General features: G+C 53.0%; 3 protein-coding genes across 3 annotated transcripts in view; 1 reads left to right on the plus strand and 2 right to left on the minus strand.

Annotated features, from left to right (window-relative positions):
- SPPL3 (signal peptide peptidase like 3) overlaps nucleotides 1-2,540 on the plus strand; it is a 60,721-nt gene extending 58,181 nt beyond the window's left edge. The window contains exons 10-11 of the mRNA XM_075434793.1: nucleotides 495-604; nucleotides 1,333-2,540. Coding sequence (XP_075290908.1) covers nucleotides 495-604; nucleotides 1,333-1,404 — 182 coding nt within the window. The 3' untranslated portion in view covers nucleotides 1,405-2,540. The remainder of the gene's footprint in view (nucleotides 1-494; nucleotides 605-1,332) is intronic.
- Nucleotides 2,541-7,727: 5,187 nt separating this feature from the next.
- Nucleotides 7,728-15,941, minus strand: ACADS (acyl-CoA dehydrogenase short chain). The gene is made up of 10 exons (XM_075434792.1): nucleotides 15,867-15,941; nucleotides 15,411-15,571; nucleotides 13,617-13,766; nucleotides 13,329-13,440; nucleotides 12,860-13,011; nucleotides 12,411-12,581; nucleotides 10,469-10,606; nucleotides 10,119-10,214; nucleotides 9,747-9,803; nucleotides 7,728-9,096 (listed from the first exon to the last, which is right to left on the minus strand). The coding sequence occupies exons 1-10, from the start codon at nucleotides 15,910-15,912 to the stop codon at nucleotides 8,944-8,946; spliced, it is 1,236 nt and encodes a 411-aa protein (XP_075290907.1). The 5' UTR covers nucleotides 15,913-15,941; the 3' UTR covers nucleotides 7,728-8,943.
- A 137-nt stretch (nucleotides 15,942-16,078) lies between these two features.
- On the minus strand, nucleotides 16,079-22,950 carry UNC119B (unc-119 lipid binding chaperone B). The gene is made up of 5 exons (XM_075434795.1): nucleotides 22,752-22,950; nucleotides 22,174-22,287; nucleotides 21,565-21,676; nucleotides 21,155-21,327; nucleotides 16,079-20,236 (listed from the first exon to the last, which is right to left on the minus strand). The coding sequence occupies exons 1-5, from the start codon at nucleotides 22,948-22,950 to the stop codon at nucleotides 20,124-20,126; spliced, it is 711 nt and encodes a 236-aa protein (XP_075290910.1). The 3' UTR covers nucleotides 16,079-20,123.
- Nucleotides 22,951-23,095: the final 145 nt, after the last annotated feature.

The following is a 23,095-nucleotide window of genomic DNA, read 5'->3' on the forward strand; positions in this document are numbered from 1 at the left end:
TGAAAAGGAGAGATCATTTCCTGCCAGTAGCCTTCCTCCTCCCACCCCAGCCCTGGCTTTCCCCCCACGTTCCCTCTGGGAATGCAGTGTCCAGGCAGATCCCTGGTGGTGTGCACGGCCCGTCCTCAGCCCCGTTTCTCAGGCTGGGGCCCTCAGACTGCCAGTCACCGGAGCTGCCGGCACCAGAGCAGTGCTTCAGCGCGGTGCATTCAGCTGCCTCCCCGTCGCCTGCTGGTGTGTTTCGGTTGAGCTGTTCTTAGCCTAGTCTTTGAGATTCAAAACTGGAGCAAGTGGCTGAACACAGCCTCGTATTAAAACAGAATAGTTTTTCACTGTTTTGTTTTAAATCTGTCTGGGGAGACCGAAGCACAGACAAGCAACTTTTCCACAGCCCGTCTCTTGAAATGGTGGGGAAGGGAGCCGCTTGTGGATGAAACGATTAGAACATCCATATGCAACCTCAAGGTATTTAGAGTCACTTTCTTCTTTTACAGGTCTATTAACTGCAACAGTAGCTTCTCGTATTCACCGGGCGGCCCAGCCTGCCCTACTCTATTTGGTACCGTTTACTTTATTGCCACTCCTCACCATGGCCTATTTAAAGGTAAGGCAGGATTGCGTATCCGCAGCAGGAAGCTCGGGGGTCTGCTGGAAGCGGGTCTGGTGCTCTTGCCGTGGGCAGCAGCTCTCGTGAGGGTGTGCGTGTCCTTAGCAGCCCCGGCCAGAACCAAGGTACCGCTGCGGTTGGGGTGAATCTTCTCTTCGGAGGATGAGTAGCCTAGAGACGAGTTCCTGAAATAGGAGATAATTTATGTACATAAAGTACCAGTCATTATAAGCTAACCAAATTATGAAGTATTAAATGCTGTTTTAATTAAATAAATGAATTTGTCCTTGCCCAGCTGGTCATGAAAGAACGTGTACGCAAAGTTTGAATGGAGACTGGAGGGGCAGATCCGTGTTTACCTCTTTCCAGTCACCTGTTCTGAACTAAAATTTTAAAAGGTAACCTTTGCTGTTACAGGCTGTGGTTGGAAGGCACATCTAGCACTCTGCAGGGCAGAGCGTCAGAAAGGGCAGAATTTTCCACCTGCCTAAATATTTCCTTCTCACCAGAAACCCATTTTAGGTAGATCTGCCCCCAAAATAAGACGTTCTGGCCTGACAGGGAGAGGATTTATTTTTTACTGTCTTTATTGTCATTTGCAAAACAGGCACAGAATAGATTTGCTTTAAGACATGCTTGCAATTATCTGTGCATTTTACAATCCGAGTTCTAAATGGGCTTTCAAGTCTCTGAGGGGGTGGTCCTTCTGCTGTCTTCCTGCCTAGGGCGATCTACGTCGCATGTGGTCTGAGCCTTTCCACTCCAAGTCCAGCAGCTCCCGTTTCCTGGAAGTATGATGGAACAGACAGAAAGTGATCTGAACTTCTGCCTTGGTCCTTTTCACTTTAACTTGTGGCTTTGTCGTCTCCGGAAGCTGGACTGGCTGGTACCTGGGAGGGTACCAGTTACAGGACTTGTATGAAAGGACTTTGTAGTAAAAGGAGGAAAAGAAAAAGCAGCTCAGATCCTGGAGCTCCGCGTGACTCCGTATCTCCCTGCAGATGTGGAACTGGGGACCCGTTGTGCGGCTGCAGCCACTTCCCTCTTTTCCTCGCTCGGATGGATTAGTACCAGACTATTACCTTTGTGAGAGAGGAAGAGACAGACTTGACAACGGCTTGAAGTCGTTCAAAAACTTGTGAACACTAAAAGAAAAAATGGTGAAGCAAACCGAAGCTTCTTCAGAGAACCCCTCCTGTACATTGGGACCAGTTTCCTGCTGGACTTCGGTTTTGAAAAGAACTGAGACAGAAGGTCTTCTGTCATGATATTGGGTTTTTTTGATTTATTAAATATTTCCTGTGGTGTGAGGTTACTTATTAAATCCACAGACATTGAGTGACTTCTTGCAGTATACATATAAAAATTTGTTGTAACAAGTTACATTTCCACCCAGATGTCATGTTGCAGTGAAAAAGGGCACGATTTTTATACATATATATATACACACATATAGATATATATATGAATAAATAAAAAGGAAAACCTGCTAAGATCATGCGATGTAGTAGACAGGGGCTTGCTGTAATTTTTAGCATGTAGAGCAGTTTACTATGGCTTTCTTGTATATGGATCTACAATGAGCTGCTGTTTCCCCCCTCCTACACCTGAACCTGCAGTTTAAAAACAAGCGTAGTCTTCGTACCGATTGTACTCATGGACTTTAGGGGATATTCGATTTGATCAATGTAGCAAACCAGGGAAGAAAAAAGTTCAAACCCAACTCTGTTCATCTGAGGGGGGAGGGGTGGGGGGTGGGGTGTCTTTTTTCTTTTTTTATCTTTTTTTTTAATTTTCTTTTTTTACAAACAGCTCCCTTGCAGGTTTTTAGTAGTTCGTTCTTGACCCAGTGCATGTATTATAGCAGCAATCGTCTTTGTGCTTTCTGATCATAGTAATGTATCACTTGTAAATACATTTTTTCTATTTTCTATTTTTTTGTATTTTTTGCATTTTGTTTCATTAGTGTGCTGTATTTTTTCCATGCCCCTGCCCCTTAAAGGAGGAAAAAAAAAAAAAAAAAGGAAAAAAAGAAAACTGTCCTTTACTGTTGTGACTTGGTTGGAATTTGTGTGTTGACTGGTTTGTACCTGTAACCTGTTAAAATGTGGATTTTATTTTACTGTTTTTTAACCCAGCAGTTCCAGTTCTGTTGTTTTATTGACGGGCAGGCTTCCCTGAGGTAACCAGAACTCCTTTCCTTTAACGTACTCTGCCAGGCTGGGGTTGGCGAACTCTCCCGAGAGCTCTAGCTCTTGTTGGTCGGACAGATGCCGAGAGCCGATAGTTGACCGGCAGGAAAACAGGAATGTCTGAGAGTGAACCGGACTGAACGTGCGGTACCACGACTTGGCGGCATGGTTGCGCTGCAGCAGGTAAGGAGGCTTCAGTGACCGTCTGGTCCTGGCTGCTCTGTCAGATGTCGCAAGAAGAGCGTGTTTAGCGAGGGAGGAGATGTTGTCGTGTGTGTGTCCTGACATGAATTAACGTCTCCCTCTGTTCCCAGGCAGGTCTGTCCCTGCTTGAAGGCGGAGAGGCTGACGGGGCTGACAGCCGCTGGGCCGGCTCGAACAGATCTCCGAGACAGGTAAAACACCTGCGGGAACAGGAAGTGGCAGCAGCACGGCCCTTCGGGGCTCTAAGGTTTAGCGAGTGGGGGTGGGCGGCTGTGGCAGCGGGGGGGATGACTTTAGTAATTCCCCCCCACACCTCATATCTTTCACTTAGTTGAAAGCATTTCCTCTAGCGTGTGTCCGCAACGCTGTCAGGTAACCATCACGTTTCAGTGAAGCTTTATTTAATGAAAAATTAAAAATCTGCTTTTCATAGCAGTGTTAGGTCCCAGACTTGCAGTCAGCTTGGGACAAAAAAAAAAGGCATTGCTTTTCAGCTACACACCTCAAACTTAAGGTGAATAAAGTACTGAGGAGGGTATTTGGAGAGAGAAAAAAGACACCTTCCCCCTGACCCGCTTCCAAGCAGTGGAGTAACATCTTTAGATCCAGTTTGCTGCTGCATTGTCTTCCCACCCCTCCACCCACCTGACAGCAGGGCACATCTCAGGCGCTTTCAGCTTCTCGGGAGTTCCCTCCTGCCTTAGCAATGAAAATAAAAGGTCTTTCTCTGGTTTGCGGTGGCACTGTTTAGTTCCTGCCAGGGAAGCGTGCCTATTCATGATTTTCTACATTTAAAAAGCATTCTGGAAAAAGTTCGAGAAGTTCTAATTGACAAATGCTTAATGAGAATTAATTCAGCTTTCTAGAAAGATCTCAAGTCTTCCTTTTGAAGCTGTATTGCCCTCCTGCATGCTGTGCGACCTTCCGACTGGCACGGAGCTGGAGGCAGCCCCTTGTTCCTGGGCTGCCGGGCTGTGCCTGCCGCGCTGAGCTGGCTGCCCGCGCCCCGGGAAGCGTGCCCCTGCCAGGGGAGCGGGGCTGGGCCTGCGGCAAGAGGACTCTCAGCCGGAGTGTAACTGGTCTAAGCACCAAGCTATTGCACTTGCAGAGGGAGAAGTGTTCTCCTGGGTGTTGTCAGAAAGTTGAAGCTGTGAAGCCTTGTCCCACAGCTCTCCCAGCTCAAACCTCAGCATTCGGGGGTGAGGAACGGATCCCTACCTCGGCACTCGGCTGCGGGGCCCTCTCTGCACGGACACACCTCTTGTCCTTGCTCCTTCCACCTGGCTGACCACGCGTCTTCTCAGCACGAGGAAGAAACTGCACATGCTGCTTCAGGTCCTCTGGATTGCTGGAGGCCGCCGAGGGTTCCCTGTGCCCGTGGGGTCCGGCACGGCTGTTCGTGCCTTCCTGGTTTCACGTTCTGTTGAACTCCTTAAGAAACAACTTGACACAATGTCCTGCAGTGAGACCGCCAAGCCCTTTCTTCTGAAAGGTGTCAGGAAAAACTATTTTAACCATTGTTTAACTAACGTGAGCCTTCTTGTAAAAAGATACTGGCAAACGAGTGCTAGAGGGTGTTTATAGCAGAGTTGTCAGGACACGGACTGGGAGTGTAATGTACAAACCTGAGAGCAACGCTGCAGCCAGTTTGCTGCGGCGTCTTTGGGAATAGTCAGCGTAGAAATTGTGGTTTGTGTTCTGTCATTTCCCTAAGGTGACGCTTAGCCTTGCAAACACCAAGTTCAGGAATGACCTGGGGTTGTCTGGCCAGCCAGGGCAGGTGAAGCACCCCAGAAATGCGTGCTGGTTGTGCTGTCTCTGTACCGGCCGTCATCAGACCCGCGCCCAGCCCAGCCGCGAGGCTGTCCCACGCTGCCTGCGCAGGCTCGGGAGCACGCCGCGGTGGCCGGCGCTGCGCTTTCAGTAGTGTGACATTCGGAAGCCTTTTGCCGAGAGGAACATTTCCTGTCGAGTGTGGAAGTACGGCGTCTTCTGGGAGAAAGGAGCAAGCAGTCATTGAGGCAACCGGGAAATACATACCGATGGCTGGGTGCCTTCCCCAGCTTCGCACTGACCTCCTTGGAGGAGGACGTGGAGGGAAGGCTCCCAGGAATTTTTATGTGAGTAGTGAGTGAGTGGACTTTGAAATTAATTTGTAACTGAACAGTAGTAAAGTACATTTGTCTTTCAAGTTGCAACCCTGTCACATTTTCTTCTCTCTATTCCACTGCTTCCTCCTGTTACTCTTATTTCACATTTTTGCTTCAGGATGTCTTTCAGATTTGATGTTTCTCCTGCTTTCCAAGAGCCCCAGCGTAACCTGAATGTGTGGCTGTTGCCAGGTCTGTGTGTAGAATGAGGGCTCTCAAATTGGGCAAAACAAAACTTCATTTAAAATCAAAATAATTTGTCCTATTTTTCTTTTAGATAACACCGTCGGAAAACACTCGTAGAGGTGAGTGTTCTGATGTGAACGCAGTACTACAGCTATTTCAGCTGAGCCCTGTAAAACCTCTTATATGCTGCTCAAACCTGGGAGGCTGGGATGCCGCTTCTGGGTTTTTTGCAGTTGTGTGAAATGGCGAGGTGAGCCTGGTCCCGCGGCACTCTGAGCCGGGCAGATGCTTCTGAAGGGGATCCCGACTCCAGGCAGCTCCTTGTTGTTGGCCAAGGCCATGGCTCACATCTGTGCTCCCCAGGAAGAGCGAAGCGTTCCTCACCTGCGTGTGCTTCAGTGTGAGACCCCAGAACAGCTCCGCTCGTCCTATTGTCTAGAAAGAGACTGAGCTTTATGTATGATGTAAAATACAGCAAATGGGGAAGGGGGGAGTAACTCCTCATTACTGTGTTTTCTAAGAAAGGATTCTAGCTGGGGCTCCCCCTGCTTCCCTCCCAGTAGTCTGCCTCATAACCAGTTCCACGTACGGTATTAGAGCGCTGTGGGGCAAACCCCGCGCTGTCGCTGCAAGGCGTAGCTGTGGCTTACCTCCTTCCCCGCCTCTTTCTAATTTATGTATGACCTGATTTTCCTATCTTGGTGCCCAAGCTTTTCAATGTTGGCCGAGTTTGTACGCTGATAAAAACATCTGGCTTCACCTGTAAGTCGAGCTGCCTCTCAGAGGAAAGCCTGGCCCTACCCAGGCCTGGCCAGGTTAGCGCGGGCCGGGGGTGGCTCTTGGCAAGAGCTCCCTTGTTACTGCTGCAAAACTTGTTTCTGTTCCGCGCTTTCAGCAGTTCTCCTCTGGAACAGCCTTGGGGAGCAGAGGCACGCCATTACAGCCAGGATGCTCTTAGCCAGCACCAGCGAGGAGCAAGCTCTTCGTGCCCTGCTCTGAGTGAAGCCAGCGCTCTGCTCGGAGCTCTGGGCTGGTCACCCCGGAGCGGTGCGGCGAGCAGAGCTGCGTGACTGGTGACCGATCCCTCGGGACCTGTGGCAGTGAGGAAGGTATTGGAAAGCTTTTGTTTGAGGGACTTTGCACCCTTAAAGAGTGGTTGTTTTAGGTAATAACAAAAGGGAACTCTAACAGAGCATCTTGAGCCCTTCCTAGGCTCACAAACCTGACTGGCGTGCTGTGCCTCGACCAGTGCTTTCTGACCAGCTCCACCCTTCTTGTACTGCGCTGGTGTGCGGTGGAATGTGACACAGGCTCTGGCGGAGGCGCAGCGCTCAGCAGGTCAGCATCAAGCGTGCGGGTGTCAGCCAGGGCCGCTCTGGTACCCACGTCGGAGCTAGCGAGCAGCTTGTTAACGAGGTGCGCGGGGCGTGAGCGGGGTGTTCCCAAAGGCAGGCTCCCCCCAAGAGCGGCCACTTACTCGATGCTCCCCCGCCCTGTTCTCTGCAGAAGGTCGGTGTGGGGTTTGGTAGCACTGGTGTGCAGGAGCTCTGTCAGCTGAGGTGTGCATCGCTGCTCTCCCCCGTGGCTCAGCCACGGGGTGTGTACAGGGCCCTGTGCTCTGGAGAAGAGAAGCTGCAGTCATTTAGAGCTAGTAAGTGAGGGAGGCGTGATGGTGAAGAGGAGCAGGCTGAAAGCGCTGGCGGTACAGTAAAGCAGATCTAGGAGGAGCAGCAAGATGAGCAGAGGGGCAGCAGTGCAGCAGGCGTGGCCTAAGCGTGACCCACTGCTGCGGGTCCCTGGGGAGAGAGCTGGGCCTCAGCACACGAGGCAGTGAAGACAAGACCTGAACACCAACGCTGCCTTCCTGAGGTCCTCGCGTCCTTGCAGCCCGCAGCCTGGCAGCTCCTGTTCTAGCTGAGTGGCTGCACGGAGAAATAAGTGTAAAATAATCCCACTTTCTCCCCACAATCAGAGGTATGAGCCTTCCGCAATCATCAGCGCGGTGACACAGGCTGCAAGCAAGCTCGGAAAGTGTCTCTCCGTGCGTAGCAGCCCTCCGTAATTTACAACACAGTCACAGTCACTAGAATGGTTTTCCAGTACACATGCTCCCGTTGAATTCCCTGCCTGGCCCTGTTTCTGTTAAGCCTTGTGTTGGCGAGAGCAGGCAGGAGAGAGTCAAGACTTGCAAGCCTTTGCCCCAGCATGCCGTTGTCCTCGAGTGCCCTGCAAAGCGATGATTTATATTGCTGGGGCGCCTGCGCTAGCAAACACCCTCAGACTGGTGCATGCGGGTGCTGCTGGTTTGTGCTCCTGTCTCGTGTGACTCGAAGAAAATGCTCTAAATGCATTCACATTTGCATTAAAAAAAAAAAATGGGGACTGGTGGTCCTTTAAAAATCAGGGTTTATTTGTCTTCTCTGCTCTCCTATGTGTAACAAAATCCTCCTGGTTTTCGCTCCACAGAGCTATAACTGAATGGCACCACAAGAAAATAACCATCTGCCTCTGGTGCACTCGTCGTTTGGACAAGGGGATGGACCATGCAGGCTGTAGTCTTAAACCTCTCCATCTTCTCCTGCGTTCAGAGCTTTTCTTTGGGCTGCTGAATCTTCTGAAAGTTAATTTTGTGCCAGAGCTAACTGATTGAGGCTGTGTGCTACTGCTAGAGCTTCCCGACAAGGTTTTCTGTGTCATCTGTTGTCTGTTCCTTTCCTTGCTGTTGCCCAAAACAGGTCGAGATTGAAGGCTGTCACTGCGACCTCAGGCACTTTCTTTCCTGTAGGATAGGTGTGGGATAGTAAAAGCAGCTTTGGGAGCAGAGGGGGTTTTTTTTGGTGGTGTTTTTTAAAAAAAATAAAATCAGTCTCAGGCAGTGCAACTTTTCTGTCCTTTGCTCTTCCACCCCCAGCTCCAGGCAGCTGAGCAAGCAGGCTGCTGGCCAGGATGGAGGGGTTTGTCTGACCTTTGTTTTCACGCCTGCAGAGCCAGCGCGCACTGAGCCCCCTGTGCGTCAGTGGTACCTGTGTTCTTCCCTCCGGCTCCTCTCCTGCTGAACACGAGGAAAAGTGCCCTGCTGCAAGGACACCTTTCGCAGCCTGCAGCCAATGAGGAGCTCACACACCGCGGTGTCCCACACCTGAAATTCACTGAAGTCTGAGCAGAAGAGGCCCTGTGACCTGCAGCCTGGAACAAGGCACAGGGGTGACAGCTCTCAGTGCCTCTAACTTTGGCGCTGATTAGCCATGCAGTGACAAATTTTTTGCAAACCAGGCAGTGGCTCGGAAGCACCCCAGGACTTGATGGAACAGCAAAGTCATTTTGCCGCTACCAAACCAACATTCCAGTTCAGGAAAAGACACTCCCCTACGAGGACAGGGTCCCTCCTCCCTCCTGCACTCGCAGGTATCACTTACAGCCCTAGATACGGCCTTCCACGCACCGTACTTTGTCCAGAGAAGAAACAGCACGTTTTAACAAGAGAGTCAGTTATTCATTGGTGAGGAAAACCGTCCTTCGCCTCATTCAGGAGGGCCAAGACTCAGTCACTGTTGTGCGCCGGTACGAGGCACTTTGGGGCACTGTCTTGCTCCAGTCAGCGCCTTCAGCCGCGGTAGGCCTTCAGCAGCTGACCTGCTATCACCAGTCTCTGGATCTCACTGGTCCCCTCATAGATCTCGGTGATGCGGGCATCGCGGTAATGACGTTCTGCTGGCATCTCTGTCACATAGCCCATTCCACCCAAGATCTGGATGGCCTGAAACAAAGGAAGCAGGGTCAAGGAGTTAGTTTTCTACAGAACACAGCCACTTTAAAAGGAGCTGAGCCCACTGCAAGCATAACTGGGTGGGGGGGGACATGTGGGCATGACTGCAGTCTGGCGGCAGTCAGCGGAATAAGCAGGGTTTGAACTGGGTAAGAGCAATACTGCTGTCCCAGCAGAATGAACTGCTGCAGAGCTACTTGTTAGTGATCCATGCTCAGCTAAGACACTTTTATTAAGGACAGGGGAGACTAGATGCAGACATTTACTGGAGGTACTACTCGATCCGCTCATGATGTTGCAAGCTTACCACTCGTCCTGACTGGTGAACCCATGCTCCCTCCCACATCCATCTCAGAAACCTCTGATGTGGCCCTGGGGCAGCAGCAGGCACAAGGCATTGTTAACAGCACAGCTGCCACAGGCCAGCGTAAGTCCCTGCACACCCCACCCCGAAATCCAGCAAGATGGCAGTGCTAACCAGCTTCAGCCACATGGGTTGGTCGGTCTGGGGCTTTATAAAAAAAACCAAAAGCAACTAGCAAGGTCTATCCCACCTTCCCCAGGCACTTGTGTGTGACAAAGGGAAGGATGACAAAGTCCCTTTCAGCATACCGTGTATCGGTGGTGTCAAATGAAGTTACCTGATGAGCAATGGCCGTTGCAGCTTCTGATGCAGCCAGCTTGGCCATCGCCGCTTCCTTTGGGAAAGGAAAACATCACTGAGAGTGCAGCTAGCACAGAGAGGAACACCTCGCACCAGGAGCCTGACGGCCCACAGCCCAGCCGTGCAGAGAGACACGGCTGAGCGGTGGTGCCAGAGGCCACCCCTCTCCCCGGGCTAAAGCCCGGACTCCTGCAGCAGGCTGCCCGAGCACAGACAGCACGGTCCAGCATCTGCTGGTGGGTTAACGCCACCAGGGCTGGACGCAGCGATGCTGTACACACCGTGGTTTTCTTGCCTTGGGCCTGTGCCCAGCGCCATCGCTGCCAGACACACGCAAGGTTGGCAATACCTTTGTGAAGGGCTTCCCGTTGTCCTTCAGCATAGCAGCTCTCCAGGTCAGCAAGCGCGCACTCTCCAAGGCCAGCGCCATATCTGCCAGCTTAAACTGCAACAACAAACGCTGCCTGTGGTCCAGGTGCCGACCTCTGCCTGCACCACAATGATCAGCAGCAGTCTCCTGCCACAGAGGCCGATGCCGCCATCCCAACACCCGGCCTTAACGGTGTCTGAAAACAGAAGTCGTTGCCTTGTTTATCCCAGACAGTGCAAAGTGCACTGCATGCCTGATGCCCCACCCGAGAGCTCACACGAACTTCCCACCAGCAGTGTTTGGCACTGCCCCGGCCGCCAAGCTCGTACCTGCACTGCCTGTAGCTTCGTGATGGGTGCCCCGAAGGCCATTCTCTTTTCAGCATAATCCACAGCACAGTCCAGAGCTGCCTGTGCTATTCCAAGAGCCTGTGAGGCGATACCAATTCTCCCTGCATCCAGAGTTTGCTGCGAAAGACATAAAATGCAGGTGTTACCTTGTACTTGATGAAAAAATGGTGCACGCGCATTCCTGCTCATGCTTGGGAGCTGCTGTAGCCTGAGGATCCTCTGGTCAGAGACCTCCGTGTTCAGAATAGTCCCTGTTACGCAAGAAGAGAACTATAAAACATACTGGGCACTGCAGAGAAGCCAGGGCTACAAGAAGGAAAGCAGAATGGAGAGGGATTGCTTCTTAATTGATGGAGAAAAAAAAAACAGGGTGCAAAATAAGGGAAACAGCACAAGGAGCATCTGCTCTGAAAGGGGCTAAAAAAAACCCATCAGCTAGACCCCTGGCTCACTGTGCAGCTGGTTTTACTTTAACTGGGGGTGGGGAAGGGAAATCTCATTAGTTCTCCTCCTAGTACACACTGAAGGAAGCCTTTTTCAGAATGACTGGAGAACCGAGTCAACAACCTGACTTGCCCCATGCACCTGCCCACTAGGCTTTTAACTGCTTCCCCACCTCACTACACACAGGAAGAAATCACAGCACAGTGAGAAAAGGCTTCATCTTCGAAGTGTCTTTAAAAAGCGGTTGACCAGTGGGTTCTTTTGCTCTTGGACGTAATGGAAAGGGCTGTTCTCCAGCGACCTCAGCCTTTTCCAAGTCGGGTTTGCCCCTACAGCGAGAGCAACGAGCACTTGCAAGGGGCAGCATGTCACTGCCGGAAATGCAACGTTCTACAGCTGCCTGGCTCCTCCGCAGAAGTCCCACCCGTGCCGTAACAGAATCACAGAATCACAGAATGGTAGGGGTTGGAAGGGACCTCTGTGGGTCATCTAGTCCAACCCTCCTGCTGAAGCAGGGTCACCTACAGCAGGCTGCACAGGACCTTGTCCAGGCGGGTCTTGAATATCTCCAGAGAAGGAGACTCCACAACCTCACTGGGCAGCCTGTTCCAGGGCTCCGTCACCCTCAGAGTGAAGCTGTTCTTCCTCATGTTCAGACGGAACTTCCTGTGCCTCAGTTTGTGCCCATTGCCCCATGTCCTGTCACTGGGCACCACTGAAAAGAGCTTGGCCCCATCCTCCTGACACCCACCCTTCAGATATTTATAAACATTTATTAGGTCCCCTCTCAGCCTTCTCTTCTCCAGGCTGAACAAGCCCAGCTCCCTCAGCCTCTCCTTGTAGGGGAGATGTTCCAGTCCCCTCATCATCCTTGTAGCCCTCCGCTGGACTCTCTCCAGTAGCTCCTCATCTTTCTTGAAGTGGGGAGCCCAGAACTGGACACAGTAGTCCAGACGGGGCCTCACCAGGGCAGTGTAGAGGGGAAGGAGAACCTCCCTCGTCCTGCTGGCCACACTCTTCTTGATGCAACGCTGATTTCATCCACCTTTAGACGCCATCCAGAGGCTGTCCTGGGCCTCCTGGACAGCTTTCCTCTGCCAAAAGTGTTTAGGGAAAATGCGGTGTTTTCCCTTTATCTATGGGTACAAACTGGAGGAACAGAGGGTTGGGAGAGGAGAAAAATCAAAATACACCACCCCTGCGGACACAGCACCTCAGCGGGATCAGCATTCCTTCATCCGAAAACCACTACACTGGGTCTACAAAAAAAAGCGCTGTCAAGGATCTGTGGTAAATTAACGATTCGTCACGCTCTGTGAATGATTTCTCCCATGTTGGCGAGAGAGGCCAACTGCTTAACGTTACACAGAACAGCCTATGCTAGTGGTTCTCACCAAAGTGGTGGTAAGTCTGAAAATGGTAAGCTTGGGATCTCTGGCTTTACACAGCCGCAGCTGCACCCTGATCCACCTCTTACCATGGCGATTTTGAAGCCCATTCCCAGCTGCCCCAGTAGGTTGGCCTTGGGTATCCGACAGTCCTCAAAGATCAGGTTGGCAGTGGAAGAGGCTCGGATTCCCAGCTTGTCTTCTTTCTTCCCCAGTGACAGCCCAGCAGTTGGCATGGGAACCAGGAACGCGCTAATGCCCTGCAACAAGACCCAAACTCTTAGGAGTGGTGCCACCTTCCCACTTACCTGGCTGTCACCAGGCTTCCCCCAAATGTTCTTCACAAAAGCCACGTGTCCAGGCAACCAGGAGAAGGGAGGGGAGCCAAGACAGAGCAAAGCCAGCGCACATCAGCCCCTCCTCTACTCAATGCCTGCCCAACTCCCAAATACAGAGTCCCCAGAGCCTTTTCAAAGCGCTTCTCCTGCACAGCTCCTTTACTCCTTGCCCTTTTTCCTGACTGACCCACTGAACACACCTTGTGTTTCAGGGATTTATCCGTAGTAGCAAACACCACGGTGGCCGAGGCGTCCCAGGCGTTGGTGATCCAGGCCTTGGTGCCATTCAGAACCCACTCGTCCCCGTCCAGGTGTGCCACCGTGGATGCCGCACCTGCGTCACTGCCATTTCCTGAGCGGGGCACCAGCAAACAAAACTCACCATCAGTGGCAGCCTGGGGCGTAAACCCACCACCCGCACCCCCCCGTCGACTCACGGTGCCTCGTGTAACTGCGTCAGCACTGTCCCTCCCACAGCACCCACAGAGGAAGGGGGAAGGCCCACCCGTCTGATGTGCCCGTCTCCAGAGCTTCATTTACACAGAACTGCTATAAACCACCTTTCTACAAACCATTACAATTTCACAGACCAAAAGTCCATCCTAAACCTGACTAAGGAAGGAAGCTACCCCACATTCTTCGCAGCAGGAACGGTAACAGTCACATCACCTGGCTCGCTAAGGGCAAAACAGCCGATTTTCTCTCCGCTGGTGAAGGGAGCAATCCATTTGTGCTTCTGTTCTTCAGAGCCAAACTTGAGTATTGGCCCTAAATACAGAGACTTACGAATTGAGAGTTGAGTTAGTGCCTCTTGAAGGTACAACCAATGCAGCACCTCCCTAATGTCCAAGTGCTGTCCAACACACCAGGACCCACCCTGGGAACAGACCCATTCCCCCCCCCCCCCCCCCCCGATGCCAGCCTCGGTTCCCCTCACACACAACCCAAGACACTCACATTATTGACGCTGACAATGACACCCGTGGATGCGCAGCCCCTGCTGATCTCCTCCACCGCGATAGAATAAGCCAGGTAGTCGAGGCCTGCTCCCTTGTACTCCTCCGGCACATCCATAGCCAGCAGCCCTAAGCCACCCATCTTCTTCACCTGCATGTAGGGAACAGAGAAGTAACGGCCTCTGCACCACCCGTGTCCCAGCAAACACAGGCAGACACATGAAGGTAAAGACAGGTCACAGCAGGGCTACACATGGGGGAAAAGATGAGCACAGCTCCTGGTGAAGCGGGAATCTGACTGTACGAACTGGTAGGTGTCCCCAGGTCCCGATGACTTCAACAGGAGCTGTACGCAGTCACTGCTGCCTAAGATGAAACTCTTGCTTATTTAAAGAGCTCTCTTCTCTACCAGGAAAGAGGGAGCCTTCTGAAGGTGAATGACGGAGATACAACCCCACCAGCATTTCCTCAGCCTCACACCGAAGCTGATCCCCTTGCATGTCTCCTGTCAGTCAGGAGCTCTCAATGGGAAATCTAGCAAATGAAAATCATTAGAAGTTCGAGTCTGCTGAGCTTCAGCCTAGGACTGCACAAGGAAAGAATTTTATAGAATGACTGACCCACAGAACAGTTTGCAAGACAGTGATTTTTTTGTTCCTTTTAAAGCCAGGCCTTGCTTCCCAGAGAATTTAGTTGTTGGTTACATTCCAAATTATTCCATCCCAAGTTCCTCAGCTGGAGCCCCGGCTTCTTAACTGTAAGCTCTTCAGAGCACCGACTCTCTCACTCTACTTTTCTTGTTAACATTTTGCAACATACAAGAGAAAAAACAGGCTTTCCTCTGTTTTTATATTTAAGGTGTCAGGCTTTTGGTGTTGCAGAAATAAGCCTGTTACCAGCCTCCACTTGCGTTAAGACGAACCAAGAGGAATTTTAAAACAAATATTTTCCCTCCTGTATGGGCACGCCAACACCAGCCCTTCGCATCAAATCCAGGGGACAAACAAAAGACAGCAACTGGTTCTATTGTATGCTGCTTTATCTGAACACACACTATTTACATTTCGAATTTGCCCCTACGCATACAAATGAAATGACTCAAAATCAAATGTAAAATTCTCAGATAAGAACAGTGAAGTAAGGAGGAAAGTATTTGCTCCTTAGCCTGAGTATGACTTTCCTGGCTATCTTCCCCACTCCTGAACAGAAAGAGGTGCACACGACAAAACCCACGTGCCTCTGCCTGGAGCCTTTCGCCTAACGTAACAGTGCGCGTCCCCCTGGAGCTTGGTGCTGCCCTGCAGTGACTCAGGTGAGCTGTTCTGCTCCGCACGGCACAGAACGCACTGCTGCGCCCGTGCTGCCTTCCACCAGAGCACGCGCAGCTCTGGCTGGGACCGCAGCTCCCTCACAGCCCCGCAGGGTGACCAGCACGCACCTCCCACCTCCCGATCCCTTCCTTTCACCACGTGAAACGCACTCGGGTCACCCGCGCTTCCTGGCTATAAACCATTCCGATGGTCATGTGCAGTCTATAAACGTATTTCACCGATTTCACCTGTCAGTTGTGTTCCAGCCCACGCGAAAGTCGGTAAAAGAACTGAAAACTCAGCGGTACCCAAGCCAGCTACGGAGAAACGCCAGCCAAGGCAGAGCTCAGGATGCCCCGCGGGCACTGCGGCCTCCGCGCTCTCGGAACTCTGCCCCAGGCTGCTCCGAGCCCAGCTCCGCAGCGCGGCAGGGCGGAGGGTGCTGCCCGGGCCCCAGGCCTGGCACCGGGCGGGCGCGGCCCCACCTGCTCGGCCGGGAAGCGGTGCTCCTTGTCCAGCCGGGCGGCCAGCGGCATCAGCTCCTTCTCCGCGAAGTCCCGGCACGTCTGCCGCAGCAGCCGGTGCGTTTCGGGCAGCTCCGCCGTCTGGTACACCGTGTGCAGCCGGCGCAGGCCCCGCGCCAGCGCTGCGGGGAAGGAAGGAGCCCCAGAAATCAGGCGCCCGCGGGGCTGGGAAACCGGCCCCGGAGGGCCCGGCCCCGGGCGGGACTCCGGCGCCGGGGGACCGCGGCCGGGGGCTCCGCTGACGGGCGGCCCCGCCGCGCCTGAGGGGACCCGACGCGCCTCAGGCCCTGAAGGGCACCGGGGCGCCGCCTCCCGCGCGGGCCGCGGCGCCCTCACCCGCCCCGCGGACCCCCCCCCCCCCCCCTCGCCCCGCCCCGAGCAGCCGCCGCGCACCGGGGTCGAACCCGCCGCCCTCACCCCGGGGCGCCCGCCCGCCGCAGGCCAGCACCGCCAGCGCCGCCATCGCCGCCTCCCCTCAGGGCACCGCCAGCGGCAACCGCGCAGGCGCGACGTCACAGTGCCCCGCCCCCCGCGGCGCAACCCCTCCCCTCTGCCCCGCCCCCATACCGCTCCGGCCCCGCCCCCGCAGCCCTCCGGCCCCGCCCCCCCGACTGGGCAGCGCCGGTGCGAAAAGGAGAGGTCTCTTTATTACTATTGCTGGTGACAAAACCGCGTCTGTACCACGGCCCCGACACAGCCCGGGCCCCGGGAAGGGACGGCGCAGAGCAGCCCCAAGGCCACGCTGTGAGATGGGGACAGGCGTCCCGTGGCAGCTCCAGGCAGCGGGAGGTGGCGGTTGCTGGTGTCGGTTTTTCCCGTCGCCGCGGAGGAAGCGGTGATGCTGGCCAGGCAGCCGTTGCTCAGCCCTGTCCCCACGGTAAAGCTGCAGGAGACGGCAGTGCTCAAGTCCGAGGGTGACAGCCACGCTCTGGGGCAGCGCCAGGCTCCTCTTACCTGGGGAACAGCTGAAGAGGATGGAGCGAAACACCGAGCTGAGAAGTAGAGTTACCACGTTTGGACCGTACTGCTCCATCATCACCACCTTCTGACTTCTAAACGTTTAGTTTTATTCTTCCTGAACCCTCGGGTAAGTGGAATAAATGTCCTCCAGCACCGGCGAGCAGGCTGCTGCTCTTCTGCAGCAAGAGATGTCGAAAATCCTAAGGAAAACACGCAAAGGAAGACACTTCCTACCAAAAATGGAGGACGAGGACAGCAGTACCCAGTCCGTACAGCACGAGGTGACCTTTCTTCACACGGTGCAGTACGTGTTCCTCGCTCAGTCCTGAGGACAGCTGTCCGGGAAGCTTGCTTGCGTGGATCCACAGCACTCGCCTCAAAAACATGAAAAAGAGGTCCTGGTGCTAAGAGGCCAAATACTGGAAAGATTTACCATGAGTCTGTGGGTTTGGTCCCTCTTCTTGTCAGAGCAGAACACAGTATGATCCCAACTCTCTTCTCTCTCCAACTCAGCACGTGACCCGAGAGCAGCTGTCTGCGCAGGCACCTTTTCCCTTGCTCAAACTTCAGCCGATACCGAAAGCATCTCCCTAGCCGTCGGCGCCTGGCTAGGCCAGACCACACACCTGACAAGGACGAGGGCCCACTGGAACAGCTTCCTAGCTCACTGGTACGAGTAGCTTTGACCCATCACTAAAGCCTCAGAGCACACAATCCAGAAGCAAAGATGCTCTGCTAAACCACGGTTACCAAAGACATCATCCCTGCCACAAAGAGAAGACACTTTCTAGAAAGCATCTGAGAGAAAAGCAACCGTCGGGAAGAGGCCGAAGTGGGGACAGGAGTTTGGAAATCCCTGGCTTTTCGGATTACAATCAACTTTTTCAGTGCTGGGTTGCCCTCTTGTAGGGACTTTTTTTCTGCAGCATGCTTTTTGGGCAAAGACCTTCCAACACGGCAAAGCAAACAAATTCAGCTAGAAACTGAGGGGTGCTAGTGCTGCCTGCAAGTCTTCCGATTCTCCTCCAGTTTTCTTTTTCTTATTGCTGAATAGCTGATACATTCCCCAAGGGGAAAGCAACTGCTTCAATGCTTTTTTCTCACCACTACCGGCAGAAGTGACGACTCAAGACAGGAATCCGCTTTCCCATAAGCATGGAATGCCTGCTTTGCAGTCGGCAGAGCGCTCTCCCGCTCTCAGTCACGTTCTGCAAAGCCGCGGCTAGATGGCACCCCGAGCCCTGCAGACACCGCGACCGCGCAGCGCTGCAGCCGCCTGCTGCGAACCACTCACACATGTCGGCATGCGCCCGCACAGGAACGTCTGCTGCTCGCTCCGGCAACAGTCCATCTTCCTTTTAAGAACCTTTATGCAGTGACACAGGAAACAGATGGGAATCATCACACTCGTAAGAAAAGCAAGAGGTTTCGTCATACAGAAAATGAGACAAAAGTAACATTTCAAGGCACCTGCATTTATACTACATACAAATTCAGCTCAATATGCTAACACTTCCCAGGGAATAACTGGCAGGCTCTTCAGACACTGTCCTGAGCATCTCAGCACACCCTGGAACGAAAATCACACTTCCAGGCAGCTCTGCCGTGTCACAAGTAACTACCTGCTCCATCAGAACAAACGCTTCCCACCTCACCGGCACAAGGCCTCTGAAGCGCATCACTGCAAGAGGCACCCCAAGCTCCGCCTCACAAGCAGCTCTCACTAATTCTGAAACAACTCAACAAGGTTGCCTAAGTGCCTTTGGAGATGCTGGAGGGGATGGATGGTAGCAGAATCGTTCTTCAGCTTTCAACCCCGCAGACCTTGCCCCTCCGCATTCCCGAGACATTTGTTGTGGCTGCTCATGATTAATGCTCCACCCAGAACAGGTCATTTGTTGTGGTTAATCATAATTAAATATCTTCCTAAGAGCTGGAGATTCTTTCATGACTGCCACCCCACACACTCTCACTGCTTACCTTGATGCCAACTGATCTTCTACACCAAAGTTACCGTCACTAATCTGCGAGGTAAAGGCAGTGGTTTCCTACTGCTGTCTAACAGGCTCCACGCTGTCATGCCCACTGCACGTAATCCTGCTAAGACATAAATTATGTTGAGTCTGACTTAACACAACAGGTAACCAACTGCATCCACCAAGGAGTTAGGTTTCAGCTCTCTCGATTGGAACTAATACTAGCAAATGCCTCTCATCTACATGCAACCTAACTCCCACGTACAAGAGACACAGCTGACCAGCCCGGCGAGGCGACAGGGCAAATGCCAGTCTCAACAGCCAGCAAAATAGGCAGAAAAGAGTTTTGTTAGCTGAGGTTTCGCATGGTCAGGAGCTGGGCCCCAGCATCGCTGCTGGGCAGACATGGGTCTCCTCCCCTCACCGCATGATGCTATGTCCTGTCACCAGACCCAACCGCAGCTGTGAAATACACCCTCCGGTCTGGCGGTAACTGCCTCGACAGAGGACCATAAATATGCAGCTAAGTAGGCAAAGCAGCGATGGGAGCTCCATTAAAAAGAGAACCATGTCAGTTCTCACTCTGAAAGAAACCCACTCTGTAACACTGAATGATTTGACCTGAGAAGCTTATAGCTACTAATACCTCAACTGAAACGAAGCAAACGAGCTGGTTAACACCACTGTCTCTCCTTCCAGCACCTCTGACAGATCATTGAGATTTAAAAGTATAGAGAGATTGAAGCCTAGGAAGCTCTGCTTCCTCCACATTTTTCAAGTGATTTCCCATATTCTCCCTTTTTCCTCTAAGCCCCACTAGACCAACACCTTCCCTCCACCTTGGCTAGACCAACAATGTGCTGTCGATCTAAAAAGCAATACATTCTGTAGCAAGAGCCAAAATTCCTACACAAAGGGAAGCAGGAGAAATTGTAAAAATAGTGAGATTAACTTCAGCTCTAAGGTGGACTCCCTGAGCTCCAAATTCAACAATCTGCTCACAAGTGCTCAAACAGAAATGCTATCAGACTGACTCAACGACCAGCCTGGATAAAGCCCCCTTCTCCCTATCTCTAGTGAAATCTCTGGCAAGACAGATTAAATTGTTCTCAGGGGCAGCTCAGGCCCCTGGGGGCAGGAGGAAGATTCCTGCACCATTTAGAAGCTGAATTAGTTTCTTATTTTCTCCTTCTCACTGGAGAGTATTGGGATGCGCTCTACAAAGCAATGTCGGCCATGCTACAGACTAAACCACTGTGCGCTAAAGAGACGATCTATCCAACTGAAGAAGAGTTCTGCTCTTCAGGCATCACTGGCTACCTGAAAGGGTAACATTTTTCCGCTAAGAAACAGATTACCCAAACAATCTGACCTCTTGAAAGAGGGCAGTCACCCAATACGTGAAACATCAGGAGCACTAAAGGTGCAACCTAACTACTAAGAATGTAACAGCAAGAATTTTCTAACAGTGCCTCTGATCCGTGACCTAACCAAGGTACCAGAAAGTATCCAGACACAGAGGACGAGAGGCAGGAATATGCTGAGTGTTGGAGAGAGAAGTGTTGCAGGGAGATTTCCTTTACTTTCACGAGCTGTCATCTTTGCTTCATTGTTTCCAGCCTCATGCAAGGAGAAAAGGTTTGGCAAGAAGCCTTGTTGTACGAGACAGCGACTCCAGTCCGCTTCTGGACATCCAGAACCGTTAACGGCAGTACAGCATCCCGTGGACACAGAATGATTACTGTCCTCCATTGTAAGCATAGTCGGCCTTGTTGTGCATGATCAACTTGTTGTCCACAAAGTAAAAGCTGTCTGAGCGGGTCTCGTACGGATTTTCAACCATCAGACGGACTGTGAAAGAGAAAGCTCAGTTACATTCAAAAGCCTGCCACACTCCACTGGGCAGCGCAAAGTCAGAGTGAGGAGGACTCTGCCACTCTGCTGGATTTACCAGGCTGATGCTCTGCCCTACCCAAGCAACGGAAGCAAACTGCTTTGCTGGGCACGCTTCAAAAGCTCTGGCCTGCCCCTTCCTATTTTTCCCACTCACAGGACAAGCGCTGTCAAAAGCAAACAAAGGGGGATGGAGTAATCTCACACAAGACGACCTTAGAAACTGCCAGAGCCACCACTAGAGCAGAGCCACAGTCACGTCTGCAAGCAGAGAGGCTGCAATCCACAGATGAAAAAGCAGCGGCACTCCCCACACGCACGCAGGCCGGGTACAAACTCTGCGCTCCTCCCGCACCCAGGCAGCCACAGAAGGGCCCACGTGCTCCTGCTCTGTCCACCCCCTGAGGTCAAACATACCCTGCACGATGTGTATTTGCCAAGATCTCGGCAGGCTCAGAAACACACCTCTCGGAGAAGAGCCCATTCTGTTCCAAAGCAGGATGCTCAAGCCCTAACAAGCAAGTTCTGAAAACAGATGCGTGGCCACCAAGAGCACCCTTTTTCAGGGTTCTGTTGTCTTCTGGGCTCCACTGTCAGGCATCAGGCACGTCAGCCCTGTGACCCTGATCAGCTCTTGCAGCCTGTGACTTCACAACACAAGTTGCCTCAGGCTTTCATTTTCAAAGAAGGAGCACGTGCAGCACAAGCCTGTAATTCAGTCAAGATTATACACAGCTTAAACCAGGAAGCTATATCTACGTATTCCTGTCCCCTCATCCCAGTCACAACTTCTTTCATGAGTAGAGAGAGGGAGAAAATGAGGATATGCACGCACGCAAACAAAACACGACTCAGTGTGGGAAAGGAGGTACTTACTAAGGTCTTCTGAGAGCTGAGGGAATTCGTAGATGTGTTCACATGTGTTCCTGCTGCTGGGGATGCAGAAGCCAAAATCAAAGTCAAAGTTCTTCAGCAAGCGATCTCGGAAGTAATGTCTCTCAATCATTCGAAAGTTTGACACTGGCTTTTCTCCCACTGTGAATTCCACTCTGTATGTAAAAAGTAGGAAAAAACAGCTAAGACGACACGTCTCTTCCTACTGGGAAGAACAGAGCCTTGGACCTGAGGCTGCCCAAGAATCCAACAGATTATTCCAGAAAGAGAGACTTCGATATTTGTAGTGTAAGATGGGTTCTCTCTCATCTTTGACTCAGTTTGGTTATAAACTGTCAAGTGACATTTCGTAAACATCGGATTCTCCCTTCTTTCCGTGAACTCATACTCACGTTGCACCAACGGTCCGAAGACGGAGAAACGCTGGGGTGAACTGGTAACGAACAAAGCGGCCTGCACTAGCGTCCAGTTCACTGCTGTCGTCTTCATCCTCTTCATCTTGCTCTAGAAAACGCACCCGCTCAGAGTTATGCTGCTAACAGCGCACACGTCAGGCAATACCGGCTCGCAGGTCTATCAGGACAAGCGGGCTATTACTTAGGCACTGAATGTAAAGGTGTTTAATAATTGCTCTGAGACACATACTGGCACTAAGTAACAAAGAAAAGATCTGCTATGACAGCTGGCGCAGCCTTGGTGGCTCCAGAGCTGAAACCACTCTCAACCTCACAGGATATCCCCCCTCACAACTGCCAAAGCACGCGAAAGGTGCTCTGTCCCATAACCAGCCAGCAAGGGGAGATTTGCAGCTGATAGCACTCCCCTGTCTCACGACAACCACTTCGCCTTTTTATAACAAGCTTCTCAGCAGCAGGAAACTCAGTCCTGTGCTCAAAGGAGAGGAATTTCGTCACCAGCACGTAGCGAAGGACCTTTCTGCTCGGTTTGTGCGGGTCCTGCGCTGCAGCTGCCCAGCTCCCCGCAACGTTTGCGCTCCGCACCTGCAGCAGACGGCTTTGCGATTTCAAACAGCACTGTTCCAGTTTCAAGGTCCCGGATCTTAAACCTGGTGAAGTCAATGTTGTAAACGTTGTCCTCAGGTTTGCATAAATAATCTAGGAGAGAAAGAAAATGTACAGCAGCATTTTAAAAGACCTCTGAGCAACTGCCAGAGGAATTTCTTTTTTTTTTCGCTAGCCCCAGCCCGTTAGGACACGCGTTGGAAGTTGTTCTGCAGACGCTTCGGGAGAGCGGGGCAAGACTGAGGCGAGGAGAGACAAAGGCACGCTGGGTGCCAGGGAGCACGACGAGGAAGAGAAGGGATCGGGACGGGAGGCGGAGAACCGCGGCCCGGAGGGGCAAAAACCAACCCCAACACGCCCAACCCCCCCCCCAACTTTCCGGACGCGGTAACAAAGCCGCGGGCCGGAGCGCGCCGCGCTCAGCGGCCAAGGAACGGCCGGCAGCGCTGCCCCGGGCCGCTCCGCCCGCCGCCCCCTCCGCCGCCCCGGGGGCCGGTTAACGGAGCTGACGGAGCCCGGTCCCGGCCGCCCCTCCCCGGGCCCGCCGCCGCGCTCACTCTCCGTCACCCGGCACAGCCCCAGGACGTGCTCGGGCCGGACGGTCTCCAGCGCCAGCAGCTCCGACTCGGTCCACGGCGGCCGCGGCGCAGCGTCGGCCGAGCCGCGCCGGCCGCGCAGGCGGCTGAGCGGGCCCCCGGTCCCCGGCGGCGGCTTCTTCTCCGGCCCCGCCGCCGCCCCGGCCTTCGAGCCGCTCATCGCCCCGCCGCCAAGATGGCCGCCGCCTCCCGCGGTAGCTATGGGAGCGAAGGGCGGGGCCAAGGCGGGTCAGAGGGCGCGGGCGCTGCCTAGCAACGGCGGGGGAGGGGGGCCCCGAAGCTAAGCAGGGCCCGCCCGGGTGCGC

This window comes from Opisthocomus hoazin, chromosome 13 (assembly GCF_030867145.1).
Source record: "Opisthocomus hoazin isolate bOpiHoa1 chromosome 13, bOpiHoa1.hap1, whole genome shotgun sequence".
Classification (NCBI taxonomy): Eukaryota; Metazoa; Chordata; class Aves; order Opisthocomiformes; family Opisthocomidae; genus Opisthocomus; species Opisthocomus hoazin.

What these genes read in the sequence shown, in the direction of transcription:
- ACADS (XM_075434792.1), bottom strand. Translation starts at nt 15,912, where the DNA reads ATGGCGGCGCTGGCGGTGCTGGCCTGCGGCGGGCGGGCGCCCCGGG. An exon ending in ATAAATCCCTGAAACACAAG is followed by an intron (nt 12,582 to 12,859) that starts GTGTGTTCAGTG and finishes GTCTTGTTGCAG; the next exon opens with GGCATTAGCGCGTTCCTGGT. An exon ending in CAACGGCCATTGCTCATCAG is followed by an intron (nt 9,097 to 9,746) that starts GTAACTTCATTT and finishes CCTTTGTTTCAG; the next exon opens with GCCATCCAGATCTTGGGTGG.
- UNC119B (XM_075434795.1), bottom strand. Translation starts at nt 22,950, where the DNA reads ATGAGCGGCTCGAAGGCCGGGGCGGCGGCGGGGCCGGAGAAGAAGCCG. An exon ending in CTTCGGACCGTTGGTGCAAC is followed by an intron (nt 21,328 to 21,564) that starts GTGAGTATGAGT and finishes TTTTACATACAG; the next exon opens with AGTGGAATTCACAGTGGGAG. An exon ending in TCAGCTCTCAGAAGACCTTA is followed by an intron (nt 20,237 to 21,154) that starts GTAAGTACCTCC and finishes TCTCTTTCACAG; the next exon opens with TCCGTCTGATGGTTGAAAAT.